This window comes from Pseudorasbora parva, chromosome 12 (assembly GCF_024679245.1).
Source record: "Pseudorasbora parva isolate DD20220531a chromosome 12, ASM2467924v1, whole genome shotgun sequence".
Lineage (NCBI taxonomy): Eukaryota > Metazoa > Chordata > Actinopteri > Cypriniformes > Gobionidae > Pseudorasbora > Pseudorasbora parva.
The window spans coordinates 31,729,739-31,748,861 of record NC_090183.1 but is presented as its reverse complement, the minus strand read 5'-3'; the positions used below and the strand labels follow the sequence as shown (position 1 = coordinate 31,748,861).

General features: G+C 36.3%; 1 protein-coding gene and 1 long non-coding RNA gene across 11 annotated transcripts in view; one reads left to right on the top strand and one right to left on the bottom strand.

The window, feature by feature from the left end:
- lrp8 (low density lipoprotein receptor-related protein 8, apolipoprotein e receptor) overlaps positions 1-19,123 on the bottom strand; it is a 195,489-nt gene that overhangs the window by 85,281 nt on the left and 91,085 nt on the right. For all 4 annotated transcript variants that reach the window (XM_067459878.1, XM_067459880.1, XM_067459879.1 and 1 more), the window contains exon 3: positions 10,674-10,796. In XM_067459878.1, coding sequence (XP_067315979.1) covers positions 10,674-10,796 — 123 coding nt within the window. The remainder of the gene's footprint in view (positions 1-10,673; positions 10,797-19,123) is intronic.
- On the top strand, positions 15,747-18,881 carry LOC137094321 (uncharacterized). 7 transcript variants are annotated; one of them, XR_010908641.1, is made up of 7 exons: positions 15,747-15,897; positions 16,088-16,805; positions 17,883-17,941; positions 18,054-18,135; positions 18,229-18,357; positions 18,519-18,588; positions 18,692-18,881. It is a non-coding gene; the product is annotated as an uncharacterized lncRNA (long non-coding RNA). The 7 variants fall into 7 exon arrangements; XR_010908644.1 differs by having other exon boundaries at positions 15,748-15,897; positions 16,088-16,254; XR_010908642.1 differs by lacking the exon at positions 16,088-16,805 and having other exon boundaries at positions 15,769-15,897; positions 17,897-17,941.

Below are 19,123 nucleotides of genomic sequence, written 5' to 3'. Positions count from 1 at the left end.
ATCTTGCATGGAGCCCCAGTCCGAGGGAATTGACAGTCCTGTTTAGCTTCTTCAATTTTCTAATGATTGCTCCAAAAGTTGACCTTTTTTCACCAAGCTGCATGGCAATTTCCCTGTAGCCCTTTCCAGTCTTGTGGAGGTATACAATTTTGTCTCTAGTCTCTTTGGACAGCTCTTTGGCTAAAGGCAGACTAAAAGGTCTTTGAGGGTAAGAATTCTAGCTGATAGACATGTGTTCAAATACTTATTTGCAGCTGTATCATGCAAATAAATCGTTTAAAAATCATATATTGTGATTTTTTTTATAAAAAGATTATGTTTCTCACAGTGGACATGCACAATGACAAATTCAGACCTCTCCATGATTTTCAAGTGGGAGAACTTGCAAAATAGCAGGGTGTTCAAATGCTTATTTATCTCACTGTATTCATAGATTATTAATTCAACAAAAATGTTACGTCATTATTAAACAGCACCATCATTATTCCAGACCACCTAGCAGTTTCTGTATAAGATTTTCAACGAAATCTAGCCACATCAGGTCTTGAATTTTGGCGCAGGAATGCAGGTATTGCGCATAATCATTCCTGTAGGTCTCGCACTTTAATTGCTGTAAATTCCAGCAAACATTTATTTACATTAACATGTAGGTTGTGAGTAAATTAATCCACACAGACTATAACATATTATTTAAATAAGTAATTATAAAATAAGATTATAAAAAAAGTAATTTTAAAACTCTCAAAATGCGCTTAACATCACTGTATGAAGGTATGTTGTTCAGGAAAGGAGGAGGGAGGAACCGGAGAATGTTCAACAACTTTACTCTCAAAATAAAGCCCTGCTTGCCACAATCACTACAGGGGTCGATACTAGACTCTTGCGTTTACACAAATATGAGTAAGCAAAAATTTTGGTGAAATCAATGTAATTAAAAAAAAGTTGCCCCCCCAACTCCCCTCTCAAATAAAAAAAAGGGGAATTCAGGCCCAGCACATACAATACATAATACAGACACCACACCATAGTGCTGATTCAATTGAAAACTCTGTGTAATACAGTCATTAAGACCTAAAGACACTTGAAATGGTGATCTGGACCTAGGCTGAAGGCCCTGATGGAGGATCAATAGGGAATTGGTGAGATCAAGGGTCACTAATTACGAGTAAAAATAAAAATTGATGGAATCACACAAAGGATGTTCAAAACGCCTTTTTTTACTAAAGCAGATGTCTAAGACTGATCGTTTTCTGCAGATTGTGTCCAGTGGGGCACAATTTAACACGCTATCCATCCATCATGCTGGTCAATCCAGTGGAGACTGATGTCGTCCAACACGCAAACACTGCAGATGTTTATTCTCTTGAGATTACAAGGGCTGTTGACAGCCTTCTGTTCCTTCTGACCTCTGTTGGTTTTTGTAAACTTGTAAATGTGACATGTTTAATTATTTATGATCTTTCCCTACAAGATTCACACATACAAAGACATTTAAACCCACAAATGCACTTAAGCCTGCACACTGAGCACTGTCCATGCAATTAGTACTAGACCCCCAATATCCATGTTTCCATGCCGTTGGCCAATTAAATGTGCTTGCAGGGAGTGAAGCTTCTTGACCCAATCCAAAAAGTCCTTTGCACAGTGTGAGCAGCACACTTTAAAGTCTCAGAGTGCTTCTTAGCCAGTTGATGTCACTTTGACATGGCCTGCTCTCATGAGACGCATCAATATTTGTTAGGTTTTGCTCAACACTAATTAGCCTGACAGTCTGGGGAAACAAACAATAGCAATGCTGATAGTTAATTATAAGATATAAGAGAGTTCAAAGAGCTATTCTAATTATGTAATTGTGTCTTTGTTTTTAGAAAAAAGCGATTTTCTAAATTGTTTGCTAAATTGGTTTATTCCACTATATTTGAAGCCTATCCAAATTGGCACTTGTCCTGTCACATTTCTGAGCAAAGTGCATTTTAAATTCAGCTTTATTTATTTTTTATTTTTTATACATAATTTGTATATATATATTTAAATAAGATCCATACATATTGTGAAATGTGAAATAAAAAGTTGTTAATATAAAATGTCAGTAAAAACCCATTCACATTTGTCTACATTTGGTCAGTCGAAAAAAAATCAAAAAGTAATTTTTTAAAATTATTTCTGTATGTATAATTATAAACGATTTACAAAACTAAAAGCTGTTTTTTTTAAATTTTGATAACCTACATATATAATTTACGTATTAAAATACATAATTAAAAAGTGCTGATTCTGGCCCCTGCTTTCTGATCCCAGCCTCACCTTTTCTGACTGTTTCCTGTCCTCAATAAACAAAAATAATAAAATAATAATAAAAAAAAACCTTGGCTCAACAGCTTTACCTTTTGTAGTCAGCAGTTGATTCCTGGTGCTTGAGCTCAGTCTGATAGTGAGAAAAATCAGCACTGATGGGCGCTAAATTAAAATGCCAGCACAAACTGCGTGACTAAGAAGCAATCGGGCTGCGCTGATGCCTTCGCTCTGGCAGCCGGGAAAGGAGCGTGTGGCCGGGAGACTAGGGCTTGCTCTTGGGCTGCAGTGGTGCTCCTGGAGTGTGGCCACATGGGAAATTACTTCAGGGAACCGCTGCCTGAAGCATGAAATTGAACCCATCCGGTGCATCTGACTGGATCCCTCCATAATATTTAAAATAATTATGTAGGAAAACTCCTGTGCAAGGTTATAATAGGCCCAGGCCTGTCGTCTCCTGGCTAAACTTGTCAGTTTTCACCTATCAATATAAAAGCTACACCGATAGAGTCTTGCAAATTACGAACATAACAGTGAAGACTGACAAAAACCTAAGACTGCCACTAAGAACTTTTTTTTAACGCATAACAGAAATAAACGTATATAAAGTGAGTTAATTCTCAGTATATAAACACATTGTAGAATTTGCTGATGCATATATATATATATATATATATATATATATATATATATATATATATATATATATATATATATATATATATATATATATATATATGCATTCAAGGTTTTAATGGGAATACCGCTGCGTTTTGGCCAACAAAGTCAAGTGACTAATTAATAATGTGAAATTTGTTGTTACATTTATTAAGGTAATCTGAAAAGCTAAAAGCAATGACCTCTGTCATATCATAAAGATGTCTATGATTAAACCAATTCAATCATCAAGAACAAGTAAAAAATGGATAAGAAAAAAACTTTAAAACTGAAAGAATCAGAATCTTTTGCATAGTTTAAAGGGATAGTTCACCCAAAAATGAAAATGTGATGTTTATCTGCTTACCCCCATTGCATCCAACATGTAGGTGTCTTTGTTTCTTCAGTAGAACACAAATGAAGATTTTTAACTCCAAACTTTGCTGTGTGTAGGTCATATAATGTGAATGGGTAACGTTCTATGAGAGCAACAACAAAAAAAAACATGCTTAGACAACATGCACAAAGAGCCCTGTGGTTCATGACGACACACTGATATCTTAAGACACAAAATGATCAGTTTGTGTGAGAAATCGAGCCGTATTTATATATTTTTTTACCTCAAGTATCCAACAGCCTGGAACGTGCTTCACTTCCGGTGAGGTTAAAATACACACTCTGGCTCGTATATTCCTTATCCAGAGCGTGATATAAATACAGCTCGATTTCTTAAGATATCAGTGTATCGCCATGAGCCACAGCGCTCTTTGTGCATGTTGTCTAAGCATTTTTTTTTTGCTCTCATAGAACGTTACCCATTCACATTATTATATGAGCTACACACAGCAACAGTTGGAGTTAAAAATCTTCATTTGTGTTCTACTGAAGAAACAAAGACACTGGGGGTTAGCAGATAAACATCACATTTTCATTTTTGGTGAACTAAACTTTTAATAGTCCTGAGCTTTATATTGTACATTATAGGAACTGTATCTAAGAAATGTATTTCAATTAATCATAAAATGGCACTGATATGTCACTAGACATTAAGAAATCATGTTAATTTCAAATACTTATATCACTCTCAACAGTAGTCCGGCCAAGATATTGTCATTTAAAAGTTGTTGTTGCAGCCCTCAACTGATGTTGATGTTGTCATGTTGTGTTTTGTCCTGAAGCTCCGCCCTCCACCTATCTACCAATCACAAAGTCAGTAGTGTTTCTGCATCCGGGTTGCAGGATCTATTCTAGTTACCACAGCTGCAGCTACAAACATTACTGCTGGATCCTGAAGTCTATTGAGTCAGGGGGGAGGGAGAGTGATTGCAGTACCAGTTTTGGCCACAATCTTACATACACTTCCTTTAACAAATGTTTTGATGGCTACTAGTCTAATTTTGCATTTGTTAGGTGACTGCATAAGACATTTTCACACAATCATTCATTAATTTAAATGGCTGATGCAGTAATTACTTGTTTTATAAGAATTCACATTAGAAATGAATTATGCTGAACCAAAAGATGTGTAAATTATGTATGTTTAGGGATTTCCTAATGTATGATATTAAGAAGCTTACATGCAGACACTTTTGTAGTTTCTCTTTCTTGCACACAATGCAATGTCAACCTCATTTTCCTTGGTTTAAATCCAACAGTTTTTTTTGGGGGGGGGGACAACAAATTTCTAGGGAAGAATTAATAACAATCAGATTTATGAACTTTTCAGATCAGTCCTGGAGAGGGACACGTTTTAAGATAGCAATGTAATGGTTAAAAAGTTAGTTGAATTAGTCAATACAGAATGTGAGACTGATGGAGGACAGGAGGTTACATCACATTCACAGCGACACATGATTACATCTTTGAGTGCAACTAAAGAAAGAATATTGCCATCGTCTGACCTTGCTTGAGGAGATTGTGACAGAAGCAGAGGTCTTCAAGCATTAAACGGTTTCTATACTTGTGCCTTTTTTGGAAAAGAGGGCTTTAAATATATATTTTAATTTTTTACTTGGAGGCCAATTACACTTTAGTGCCAATGCAAAAAAGAAAAGAAAAAGAGACTTCCACCATCAGCTCTGTTTTCTGTTCAAAAAAGCTTTTAACTGTTATTTGTTGGTAGATTGTTTGTATTATTCTATATTTTTGCTTGTTATTCATTTTTATTGTTATTTTTTCCCTTTGTTGCACTTTGAGATTCTTCGGAATGAAAAGTGCGTTATAAATAAAATCTATTATTATTATTATTATTATTATTATTATTATTATTATTATTATTATTATTATTATTATTATTATCATTAATGCCTAAGACGGTGTGTTTTTGTTACTCTGGATTCAAACAATGCTGAAAGGTTCAAACAATCCAGTACAGAATGTGAAATTAAATTGTTTTGAATATGTAAGGGATAATGGACATCTATAACTATAATTTCGCTACAAACATCAATACCTTTGCAGAGTGCTGGTCGGTTCTTTGCCTCCGCGTCATGCATTAAAATTGTTTAATGCACAGCTAGCCTTGGATTATTCTGCTTATATCCTTAGCTTTAAGTGGTAAATTCTGGCAAAGAGCTGTTATTGATGTTTGCAGCACACATTTTGACCGGAAGGGTAAAACTGATGGTTATTTTAGTGAGGTACAGCTTGTTAGATCTAGCATTCTCCCAGCTTTGAATAAGACACAGAAATTTGAATGGATGAATTTAAGCATTTATTTGAATTAATTAATTATCGAGAGAGAGAGAGAGAGAGAGAGAGAGAGAGAGAGATGTGTAATATCTATGTAAGTAATGATTCTTGAGGTCCAAATCAGCATAGAATGATTTTTTAAGTATCATGTGACACTGAGGACTGGAGTAATGACTGCTGAAAATTCAGCTTTATTATCCCAGGAATAAATTATTTTAATATATAGAAGTGCTTTTAATGTAATTCATCATATAAATGAAGCCTTCATGAGCAAAAAGGCTTCTTTCAAAAACATTGTTATATACATTTTACTGTACATACCGTGCCTAAAATGGTAGTCTTTAAATAAAAAAATATTAATAATAATAAAAAATAAAATAAAAACATTTAGCAAGCACCCCTAATTAAGTGCCTTATAATTCACTATAACAATGTTCCGTGTCTAGGTCTATACAAAAAAGGTTTAACAATAAAAGGCAAACAGTTTGACCAGAGACCTACAGTATATGCAAATCCGTCCTGCAACAGCTGGAGGGGCCAAGAAATGACCCTTCATCCAACCCTAATTTTCTCTCTCTCTCACGCACACACACACACACACACACACACACACACACACACACACACACACACACACACACACACACACACACACACACACACACACACACACACACACACACACACACACACACACACACACACACACACACACACACACACACACCAATGTAAATGTGCCTTTGGAATACACACCAACACACACTTCATCAAGCTGATTAATTACCACACAATCAAGGTAAGGTACCCATCTCATTTTTCATAATCATGCCAGCATATGATCCCAGATTCAGTTTTGTACAAGCACCTGACTCATGTCCACACGCTCCTGTTTATTACTTTTTAATGTAACCATAATGACCGCCCCGCTGTTCCCATTGATCAAGATATCCCATACTGAGAAACCACAGAGCCCAGGTCGTTTTCAGTATTACTCCCTCAATATTAGCAGGTTGAGCACAACATGATAGTCTGCTGTAATGGCATGACAGTACTTATACTCTGCATTACCAGAGAGAGGCTAATGTTGGGGAATCTAGACCTATTCGAGGCACAAAGAGGGGTTTGTGTAAAGAAGCTCTGAAGAACTATATGATCCATGTGACTCCGTGTGACTTTGCTCTGATAGATGGAGAACCTCTGTAGAGGCCACAAAAAAAAGCTAGGAGCAATTGTGAAAAGCAATCTAATACAGTCAAGGGAATTTGGGAAATGTGTCTGGATACAGCTGCAAGCTTCGACCTTGGACTAGTGGGAATACATCTATGTATTTGTGTGTATGTCTCAAAACTATATGATTTCCTTTACCTCAATGCATTTGATTAGCATTTAGACATTCATGTAGGCTGATTTGGATGGACATTACCAAGCAAAAATAGCTTCTGCAAAAAATAATTTGGTGGTGGAATCCACATCATACTTGAGATAAATGTCATGGAATGCACAGAATTTCATACCTGTCCATCATATGGTGACGGTCTCTGTGGGTGGGAGCTTTGAAACTAGCACAACCTGCATCTCCTTATGGCACAGTTGTCATTATCATTCCACGTCATTTTTAGAGATCCAGAATATGAACATACTGAAGTACAGAGGCAGAAGGATGTAACAATATAATGAATATATGCTAAAATAATTTGTTGCATTGTTTTATACAATGGTCCTAAAATGACCATGCACTTCATGCAAGTGACAGGGATTAATTTGGCCAATACTAAAAGGTTGATAATTATTATTATGTCATGGTCAACAACTAATAAATGTCTGGTGATATTAAAATTATATAATCATATAAATATATTAAAATATAAAAAATAAATGTTTTTTTTATTTATTTTTTATTCAAATTGCAAAAAAGTATATAATAAAGTATAAAGTGCAGTGGTTTGATTGTGACAATGTAAGATTGTGGCCAAAACTGGTACTGCAGTCACTTTCATATTAGAGTAGAGCTCTCCCCCTCCCCACCTGACTCGAGGTTGCCAGATTGGCTGCAGAATCCAGCAGGAATATCATAGACTGTAAAAAAAAAAAAAATGGACGTAGTGTCCGTGACGTCACCCATAGGATTTCGATAAGCCGTTTTGAAGCTTAAAGTAGAGTTGAGCTGGGCGTTGCCATCTTGTGAGCGAGTCATCGCGTGTCACTCCCAGATAACAGAAAAAAGGCAAAAAGGTGGGATGTGCGCGGAGCTGAGGTGACGCAATAACTATAGACGCAGATAAATGGCTATCCACTCGTAACCACGCCCTTAATTATGCTGAATTTAAAGGCTTTATATAACGTTAAACAAATGAGTTATAAAAAAATTCACCCCCCCCACACAGTTGTCATTAAGATCAAAATTAGCCGTATAGGCAAAAACCACAATTTGTACCAGGCTGTAAACATGTTTTATTCTGCTGTAAAGTTGAGAATTTTAACATGGGGCTCAATGAGATTCTGCTCCCTTCTGGAGCCTGCCTCTAGCGGCCAGTTAAGGAATTGCAGTTTACATTACTTCCGTATTGGCTTCAAGAGAAATCGCGGGAGGTTGCCGCTTGAGGAATTTTTGTAGCTACAGCTGTGGTAACTAGAGCAGAGCTGGCAACCCAGATGCTGACTTTGTGATTGGTAGATAGGTGGAGGGTGGAGCTTCAGGCCAAAACACAACATGACAACATCAACATCAGTTGAGGGCTGCAACAACAACTTTTAAATGACAATATCCTGGCCGGACTACTGTTGTCAGTGATATAAGTATTTGGAAATTAACATGATTTCTCAATGTCTAGTGACTTATCAGGGCCATTATATGATTAATTCAAATACATTTCTTACATACAGTTCCTTTAAGAGTCATAGGTAAATTAAGGGAATCTGAAAAAACTAAAAAGGTTATAAAATTCACAAAGGAAATTCAAAGTAAATGCATCAGATTGTGGGATACAAATTGAGCGCAGTTTGCACTGTTGCATACTGAACATTTTGGCAATGGGGTAATGTTCTGAAGGTATTTGAATGTTGCCAGAATAATAATTATACACTGTTTGTTAATTGGCCAGAGGAGAACTGGCACCCTGACTGAGCCTGGTTTCTCCCAAGTTTTATTTTTCTCCATTATGCACTTGATGGAGTTTTGGTTCCTTGCCACTGTCGCCTTTGGCTTGGCTTGCTCAGTTTGCTCAAAATTTCATCTAAATATCCAAATAAATTTAATTACTAAACTAAATTAACTATATAAACTAAAAAACTAATATTTGAAATGGGCTAGATTACATCACCGGTTTCAACAGAAGGGCTATACAGCTAAATGTTGCATTATTTTCCTGTTAACACTGTGAAGCTGCTTTGACACAATAGGCATTGTAAAAAGCGCTATATGAATAAAGTTGACTTGACTATTCTACGCATATAAAAAATGTAATTACTGTACAGTTTGAGCATATAATATAGCACGGAAGTATTCCAAACATAGCCTTTGTCTCCCTCCTCCCCCTCCTAGCCAAGATACTGTAGCCAGAAGAAAAAAACACAGAGTAAATCAGAGTAGATCAAGTTTTCGATCTGATCTCGCGGTCATTGAACTGGAAGCTCCGCTTTCCTTCGGATATCGGCAAAGAAAGGAAAGTGAGCCAGAAACTCCCCCTGACTCAGTAATGAGCAAACAACTGAATCAGAGCACAAGGAATATGTGTGAAAATGTGATTTGCTCGTGATCTGGGTGGACAATATCAATACTAGTACACAAGTAAGTGAATATGCCGACGGGCATGAGCATTACTGCTGCCCATCAGAAGTTGGAGCCTAATTCAGCCAACAGCAATGGCACATCACATGGCCAGAGAGAAAGGCTCGGTCCACAGCTTAAAATAACAATTATTAAGATTGCCAAACAGCCACAGGCTATCCTTGGTAGAAAAACAAGTTTGTTTTTGCATACATCCATTTCTTTGTTTTCCACAAAGAAATGGATGTATGCAAATAAAAGTCAGAACTCCACTAGCATAATTTTGGTTTATGTGCATGACAAATAGGTTTACAACAACAAAGAAGACTGTCTAATTATAAAGATATATGCAGTAATTTGAGTATTTAAACCTTCTTTCAAAGAAGAAACCTATAGGGTGAATTCCAAATTAAAACGCATGCAGAATAATTATTTGCCACTACTTTAAGAGTGGCTTTTCCTGTTACTTTATCAAGATAACATTTTGATTTAAAATAAAGTGTCAAAAAAATCCGATATATGCACTGGTTCTTGCAGTTCAAATGCACCATAATAGACCCACCCTAATCCATTATGTTGTTGAAATTAATCAAACAACAATATTAACAAGGAAATAAAACAATTTAATGCTCTTTATTTATTCTTTTGTTTGTAATTACTAAGTATTTACTTGAATAATTACTTGAAAACATTGAAGTAATGCTGGCTAAATTAAGAAATAATTCAAGGCTGCAAAACACAGCTCTAATTTATTAGTTAATATTTATACTTAGACTACTGTTCAAAAGTTCCGCAATAATATATATTTTTAATGTTTTTGGAAGAAATTTCAGCAGCAATTACTCCAGGCTTCAGTGTCACATGATCCAATAATTCTAGTATGCTGATTTGGTGCTCAAGAAACATTTATTATTATTATTATTATCAATGTTGAAAACAGTTGTGCTGCCTAATATTTTGAGTAAAAAGAAATAGACAAATAGAAAGTTGAAAAGCATTATTTGACATTTTTTATGTTACATTTGATCAACTGAATGCATCCTAACTGGATAAAAATCTTTTTTTTCTTTTTTTTTTATCATACTGACCTTTTCCTTTATACTTTTTTTTCTATGGCATTGAAATTATTATAGCAGTATGTTGATGCTGACGTTCAAATCAAAATTCCCCTATAGGTATACACATACTTATATTTTTGGATAAAAATAATTAGAATCAACATCTTAAACACACGCACAAACACATATACACTCCCTGTACTCACTGCAGGTGGAGTCTGCTTCATCCGATCCATCTGGACACTCTGGTTCTCCATCACACCTCCATCGAGCCGGGACACACTGCCCATTCTTACATGCGAAGTCTGTCGTAGCACATGTCTTTTTTGCTGTTCAAGAAAAGAGAGGAAAGTAAGTACAGGGGCAAATACACTGACACTAGAGGTTTTGGTGCAAACAAAATTTAAAGTTCAGTTCAGATGCACCTGCATTTTCATGTGGAAGGTGAAATTACTTTTTTTTTTCAACAACAATAAAACAAACCATCACACTACTAAATCTAGTCTGCAGGAGACACCAATACAAAACTGGATCACTTGAGAAACAATTGTAGACTTGCACCTGATTAAACCGTTCTGGTTCAGAAATAAAAATAAAGAAAGTCTTGAGCAGTAAAAGACTCATGCTTTTGGTTCAAACAACAAACAACAAACACTATGAGGCTAAGTACATTGTGTGTCTCTGTCATTTCTTCTTGCCACGTTTATAGTTTAATTGGGAAGAGAGTTTGAATGAACTGAACACAGCTCCATCGGGAGCAATTACAAAGGCCCAGGTACACATCACTGTGAATTTATGAACCCTTACTTTCGTTTGTTTATGTATGAGGATAAAGACTGCTTTGCTTCAAGTCCAGTACATTTGTAACAGGGGTAAAAAAGCCTGAAGGAAGAGCGATTGATGATGTTTTGTCAGCTCTCTGGGAGAGAAACCAATAAGAGCTTTATCAGTCAGAGAGGACACAATGATTTAACACATGTTCGGCTTTTATCATGTGCATCAATTGAACACATATAATGTCTGGTTTCGGCGGGTGTACTATTCTTGTATGCCAGATATTGGTTCTGTTTTTTCCCCTTGCAATCAATATGCCTACAGTAAATCAATCACCTGGACCATCATACTTACTAAATGTCCATAAACCATGGACAACCAATTGGACCACAGAAAATGGAGGTTACAAATAGAAAGGAGCGGCATGTGTGAAAAAGTGGTATGTGTGTGTTATCAGATAAAAATGAGAGATGAAAGTTGTTTCAGAGGCTGAGCAAGTTATTTCATCCTGATAAAAATGTGAAAAATGTGCACCAAATCACAGCTGGGCCAAGAAAGTGATTGACAACGTAAGTATGGCCATATTCCCTTAAGTTTTCAAATGTTAACATACAAACAAACCTACAAAACAAGCTAAATAGTGTACATTAACCCATCAAAATCTAATATAAAACAGCTTTGTAATTGTTTAATTAAACAAATGATTTTTATTTTAAAAAAAGATTGCTAAAACTAAAAAATAAAGCTAAATAGAAAATAAAAGCACTATAGAAAAATGACTAAAAAAAACTGAAAAGAAGCCAATTCAATATATTAATAAATAATATATAAATACTAAAATAACAAAAAGTATATATTTTTATATACTTATTTTATATACTTTGGATTTTATATCCAACCAAAAGAGAGCAGAAAATTGTCCAACAGTCACTGAGTTGCAGCAGATCAGAAAGAAAGAGATGTGAAATTCTTCTCCGCAACGGTAATCAAATCCCAGACCCTTGCCTCCCATCAGAACAAGAGGATTTCATCTAAGTCCCCCCTATCTCCCCAGCCAAGCTACCTTGCACTGAAACAAGCAAAGAGATTTACCAACTGGCACATCATAGGGGCCATGTTCCCCAGCCTCTTATCTTCCTCTGGAACCAGAGCCACTATGTTAAAGGTTAAACACCTCCGAAATACTACAGAGAGAGGTGGTTAGTGAGCCATGAGCAGCACTTAATTACCAAAGATCCTTCGCTAGCCTTATCTCAAGGACAATGCTTGACCTTGTCACACCCTTCATTCCCTTCAGACTGAATACAATATTACAATATAACTTTTTTTGAAGGTGAGGAGATTTTGGCTAATACCAAGAACCAATATATATGAAGCCTGCATCGAGTCCTGAAAACTGAAGTTGACGCGTCTCGATCGCTCCAGGAGACTGGAAGCATTATAGGTCATAAAGCCTGCTCTCTCCATGCATTCTAATTGGACATATTCAAATTAAAGGCTGTTTTTATCATGCTGATGTTAGTTCAAGTGTTCGTTCTTTAAATAAGTTTAGTTTTAGTTAGTTATTTGATGCTATAAAACAGGGATGTGATGTAATGATTGAAAACTGAGACTGACAGAGCTAAGAGATGAAGTCACTGAGACTCTAACAGACATTTTTCGGGAACTTCAGGAGGAGATTGGAGCTTTAACTTTAATCCATGTATTTGCATACTTTTTTATTTCACAAAATACCTTTTTGATTAAGTGGGAGTATACTTCGCACTCACTACTGCGCAAGACCCAGGCTATAAGTTACTATTTAAATTAAAACATGCATGAAAAAGTGTAACATTTAATAAAAATCATGTATTAATAAACTGTATTATTATTATTATTACTTTGAGGAGCACTGTACAATAGTAATAATTTTCATAATTTTAAGGTAAACCAAACCAAATATTTAATAATCAAACTCAAAAGGTCACTATTCCATGATTTTCCAAGTACAGTCCTATACTTCTGGATTATTCATCCAAATTTTGCCAAATTATGTGACATTTCAGATTATACAGTAAATTACGTTTTTATGAATTCCACGATTTCCACATTTTCATCTGAAATCACAGGGACCCAAAATATGTTTATTATACAACATTATATTAGTTTTACTGTAGAAAACATTTTCAAAATATAGGCCTTCTGAGAATCAATGAAATAAATAAACTATAAATTCCTACAACTAACTTCCTATAAAAGTCAAAAGAAAAATCTTACAGGCTTTGTCATTCTTATAAAAATATGCATTTATTTTCTTAAGAAGAGAAATCTTTCATAGAAATCGAAATAAATGAAGTATTTTTTTTAAATATTACTTGTCAAAACAGCAGCAGCTGGAATGTTTAAAAATCACAAAACATTATTTTTGCAGTTCCATTTAGTGCTATACACTATACATACCACACTTCAGAAATACCACACTTCAAGGCCATTGCTTCCAGTCAATATAGATTGCTTCGCTGTAATATGCTTAAAATGATCCACAGCAGCAAAACTGCCAGATGTTGCCGACTTGGAGGGTGGAAGGAAGCTGATGTGTGACTTGGGGTCGGGGGCATGTTGCATTCTGGCAAGCTCAAGAGTTGGTTTTACTAATTTTACTGCAGGACTGCCAATGCAGGAAGGGAGCTTCAAGCACCCACTCATGGGATATGCTGATTAAAAGATGGTATGTATTATAAGCAGCAAATACTTCATTATGCAGATTCTCACACTAGGCACACATACATAATCAAAGATTGAATGTACATTCATCCCATGATTTGTGAGCCATACAAAAAAAGAATAAAATAATAATTCACACAGGGATGCGCAAACAATTAGCACACAATCTCTGACATAAAACAATCATTACACATCGCATACATACACATCAGGCCTGCCACTGTGCAAATGCTATTTTTCTCTATTTCCCTGCAGGTGCTTTAATACACACTCGATTCCAGGAAGTCCCCTGCGCATTAGTGTGTAGAAACAAAGAGATGCGTGTGTGAGTTTACTACGCAGGCATGCAAAGCCATGACATTCCCAAGGTCCCATGCTCGAGAGACCACACTGATTACTGACGGACTGCTGATCTGTGATGGTTAGCGGTAGGTGACCTCTTTGTGTCTGCTGCAAGCACTGCACAGGACGCAACTGCGGCTCAAGGTGAGCGTCCCTCAATTTTCACAAACCATTTCCTCCAACACTTCACAGAGAATGTTAGACTGCAGTCTTGCAGAATGCTTGACACCATTGGTTTTCTGATAACTGACGAATAACCAAAGCAATTTTAAAAAGCAATGGAGCAGATGGGAAACTGTTATTCAATCTCTTCAAATGGTCTAAAGAGCTACTTAAACACTATGAGCTACGCGCTTTATTGCTTTATTTGCTTACGTTGAGGTAACACAACAAAGCCTGAAGGTGGTTAACACTTTAACAGTTTTTTTTTGAAGCGGTAGTCGTTAAGGTTCTAGTCGCTCTCTCCGCTGGTCTAATGCTTGTTAATTCTGATGTAAAATTCAATAGTCTAAGCAGCTAAAAGAAATAAATCTGTTATACTAGATTAGAGCTCTGCAGCGTGCTATTTTGAAAGGTGCCGTGATTGACTGGCTGTGGTTTATGTGGTTCTGAGTACTTGTTTGAGATAAGAGAGCCCACCTATTATAGGATCAGGCAATCGCAGTGCCATCTTGAGCAGGGCTATAAACATGGACAGGTCATAACTGTAAATGGAGTCTGTGAAGAGAGGAGCCTCAGTGGATCACCTTTTTTCTGGTGGGTTCCATTTCTTTCTTTACTTGTCTGTTTCAGTCTCTCTCTCTCTCATAACAGATGAAATCTTGTAACTTCAAGCACAACACTTGTATGCAGACTGAGCAATATATTGAAAATCTGGAATATATCTCTGATGATTTTGTTTGTAATATAAACAGCTCTGCTCCTAAAGTCTATAAGCTTTATATTAAAGGGTTACTTCAGTGATTTAGCATTAAGCTTTGTATTTAAACTGGGTCATTAATGTAGTAGAAATGTGAAATTATTTTTGAATTTGGTGCATTCTAGACTGAGACAGAAAATGTATTTTCTCATGGGGATGAAAGAAAACAACTCCCAGAATGCACTTGCTTCGCTGCCCTACGAGGCCACTCCCAAAGCCACCGCTGGATTACTGGATCATTTTGCCCACCATGTTCATTTTCATAAAATCAGTTCAGTTAGATAACAGACACTAAAATTAAAAACTGAACCCAGTCTGTTCAATAACGTGTGTGTGAGCTGAACGAGTCACGACACAAAAGCAGCAGGAGTCAGATTACATTCATCACGCGGCCGCGGCATACATTCACAGCGCGTGTTCAGTCTGGTATGGTTTCATTCACTCATTTGAAAATACTCCCGGGTTTCTACTGATACAAAGCCATATGCTAAATCGCTGAATTTACCCTTTAACCCTTTCGCACCTACGTTCTTAAAAATAAGACTGGCAGCCTGGCGTGAGTTTTTTTATTGCGACCGTTATTATGCAATGACATGCGTTCTAATTTCCATGGTAACACACATCAACCTTGACACGTGAGTTTTTGCAGTGACGCAGTCACAATGGCGCTCGTGGTGGATGACCGCGTGCAGGTGAGCGCTCTATGAATGTTTTGCTTTATTTTTTTAATTCAAAACCTTTCACATTATTTGTTAGCGTGTACACACTATGGTTGACATGTTTATGTTGCTATTTTTTCCCCACTGCTTTGAATTTCGCTTGCACACGGCATTTTGCATCTCCCTCACAACATCCGCGTGTCAAATGGTGAGTATATTTTAGTTTTTTTCCTCCTATTTTGGAGCACATATAATTATTTACAAACATGCAATAAATATGAATAAAGATATTTAAAAAATTCTCTTGTAAAACGAACAGTACTCAAAAATGTGGACGTTCAAATGTCATGTTTGTCATTTTGCACATTGCAAATATGCTCCGTGCATTCGGTAAAGTTATTAGGGTTCAGTTGGCTTGATACGTAACATGAATATATTATTTGTTTTAGTGTTTATATTGTTACTGAGTTTCATATTTCACTAGCAAAGCAGAGAAAAGCTATATGGTCACGCCTCACTGACTATTAGCTTGCATATAGTTTAAGTTACATGATGTCAAATGCATACATGATGACCTTTTCTCTGCTTTGCTAGTCAGAATGTGTTGTATAAGTTTAGCATAATTAAAACGTATGTCTTTTGTTAAAAAGAAATTGCAAAATGTACACATTTCATTCATGTTTTATTAAATCTCCTCAATTTAAGCTAAATGTTTTTTTGTTTAGACTATTATACATATATACACTTTCTAATAAAATTACAAAACAAATTATAAATATAATTGCAATGAACAACAATCAAAATAGTATTATAAACAAAACAATAAATATACTGTTCTCCAGCAGCCCTCTCATCAGGTTCGTCTTGAATTGCAGGGAAGTGATTTCCTTTCCTACTCACAGTAGAACAAATCCATAGGGCGTAAGGAAGAGGATAGAATAGTATGTGACAGTGTGATCTGTTTATTATTGTACATTTGTTTATAGAGGGTATGCATGTGACCTCACCGTCAGCTGGCATGTAAACACCTTATATCTTATACCTTAATCGCAATATTGCCTCTGACCAAAGTGCATGTGCGCGGACATATACGGATGCTGTGCGTTGTTCACACAACTTCATGAATGAACTCTGTGACATTATTCTGAAGTTTTCTCTTCTCCAAATCACTAAACACTGTCAACACAACCCGCTGTGCAGTCTCTGCTCCTTATCTTCATCCAGATGGAGAGAACGTGACGACAACGTAGGCCAACCCGGCATTGCGATGTTCATCAGGGTGCTGAATAATATCTTGTACAGCCATAAAGATGTATTTTGAATTGCTAGCAGATTTAAACAATGGCCAGTAACATGCATGATGTATGCCTATATGAGTGTGGTATAACTTATTAGCAAATAATAAAAACTATTAGAAGAGAGATTTAAAAAAAACCTGTTATAATTTAATTAATTCTTTATTTAGTTATAATTGAATTAAAATATTTTAGTTATAATTAAATTAATTTATGGAATGACACAATCTGTTCAGTAAACCACTGTTTAAAAAAAAAAAAAAAAAAAAAAAACTATTTTATATTTAGTTTTCTCTCCCCTGCTGTACCGAACCGTGACTTCAGAACCGAGGTGCATACCAAACCGTCAGTTATGTTTACCATTACACCCTTAGTATATTGTATTTATTTAAAGCATTCACAGGCAAATTTGATTTATGTATTTTACTGGTTTCAAAATCAGGCATGTAAAAATGCCAGGAAATGTTCTTGTCAATATCCATGGATCACTGGATCTTTGGTAAGTTTTAAGCACCACTATATCAAGTCTAAGCTTTAGTTTAAACTGAAACTTGTTTACTCGTTGTTTACACCGGTTCCCCTATTAAATCCAGTCACGCAGCAGCTCTTTTGCCACTCACTCAGGAAAGTGACATCCATGCATACCCTTTATAACACTTTTGTTTACATTAATTGAAAATGTGATCAATTTTTTTTATCTTGTTTATATTCTTTGATTTATAGAAATATCTTACCAGTAATTTGCCGGTAGACAATGTGGCTGTTCAGTAAAACTGTGTCAAGTAGGTGAAAGAAGATATTTTTGTACCACTTGGTAGACTTTCTGGTGCATTCAAGAAAACCAGTCATCATGTCCGCTTTGTCAACTGCTCCCATCTTTTTGTTGTACACCAGCACACAGACTGGCTTCATCTTGGCTTGCCCAGTGATGTGATCCAGCTTCCCTGTGGCTGCCATACCAGTTGGGTGGACAGTGGTAAGGACATGGACGTCTCTCTTATCATGCTATTTGACTGCCAACTGTGATCCATTTTCCTTGAGTTCCACATTACCCTTTGTCATTCTACAGGCGAATGTTGGCATCCCTTTGCGGTTTGCACACACAGTCCCACAAGCTCCAGTGCCAAGAGACAAGGTTCTGGAAAAGTGTGGGACTACTGTACCAGTTATCCACATAAAGGACATGACCCTTTCTGAGGTAAGGTCCTAGTAGTGTCATTACAACAGACCCAGAAATCCCAAGTCCTTGGTGGTGTTTTATGGCACTGGTAGATCTGGAGTAAATGATCATGTCCTGCACATAACCAGTGAGCACATCACACAAAACAAAAAACTTGACCCCAAATCTGTGCCGTTTAGATGGAATGAACTGACGAAATGCCAGCCTGCCTTTCCACTTCATCAGAGATTCATCAACACACAGATCCCGGTATGGCACAAAAATGCGATGAAAGGAGGAGGTGAGAGCAGTAAAAATATTTCTGATTTTTTTCAGAGGGTCATTTAAAACTGCTGTTGCATTGTTTGAACAGTGAAGACAGCAGAGGAGCAGAAGGAATCGGTCCTGTGAAAACAAAGACCCGAAAAATGGTGTCAAGAGCATGGGGTCTGTGCTCCAGTAATCCCGAGCTTGAAGGTTCGGGGGAAGGTCTTCATCACTGTCACTCTCTGCCTCACTGTCAAAATTCTCCTCATCAGAATTAAAAAAAACTCCTCTATTTCCTCACTTGTCAGTTGTCTTCTTTTGAAAAAATTGTCTTGCTTTTTCTCTGAAGTAGTTAAAAACTGGTAAATTGTATTAAAATTGTGTCTGCAGTGGGTACCAACGTGAGCGTGAGGTAACAGTGACATAACTTGTCAGCAGGAAAAAATGCTTGCAATGCATGTTTTACATTTAAATTTATGCATTTGGCAGACGCTTTTATCCAAAGCGACTTAAATTGCATTTTAAGGTACACATTTTA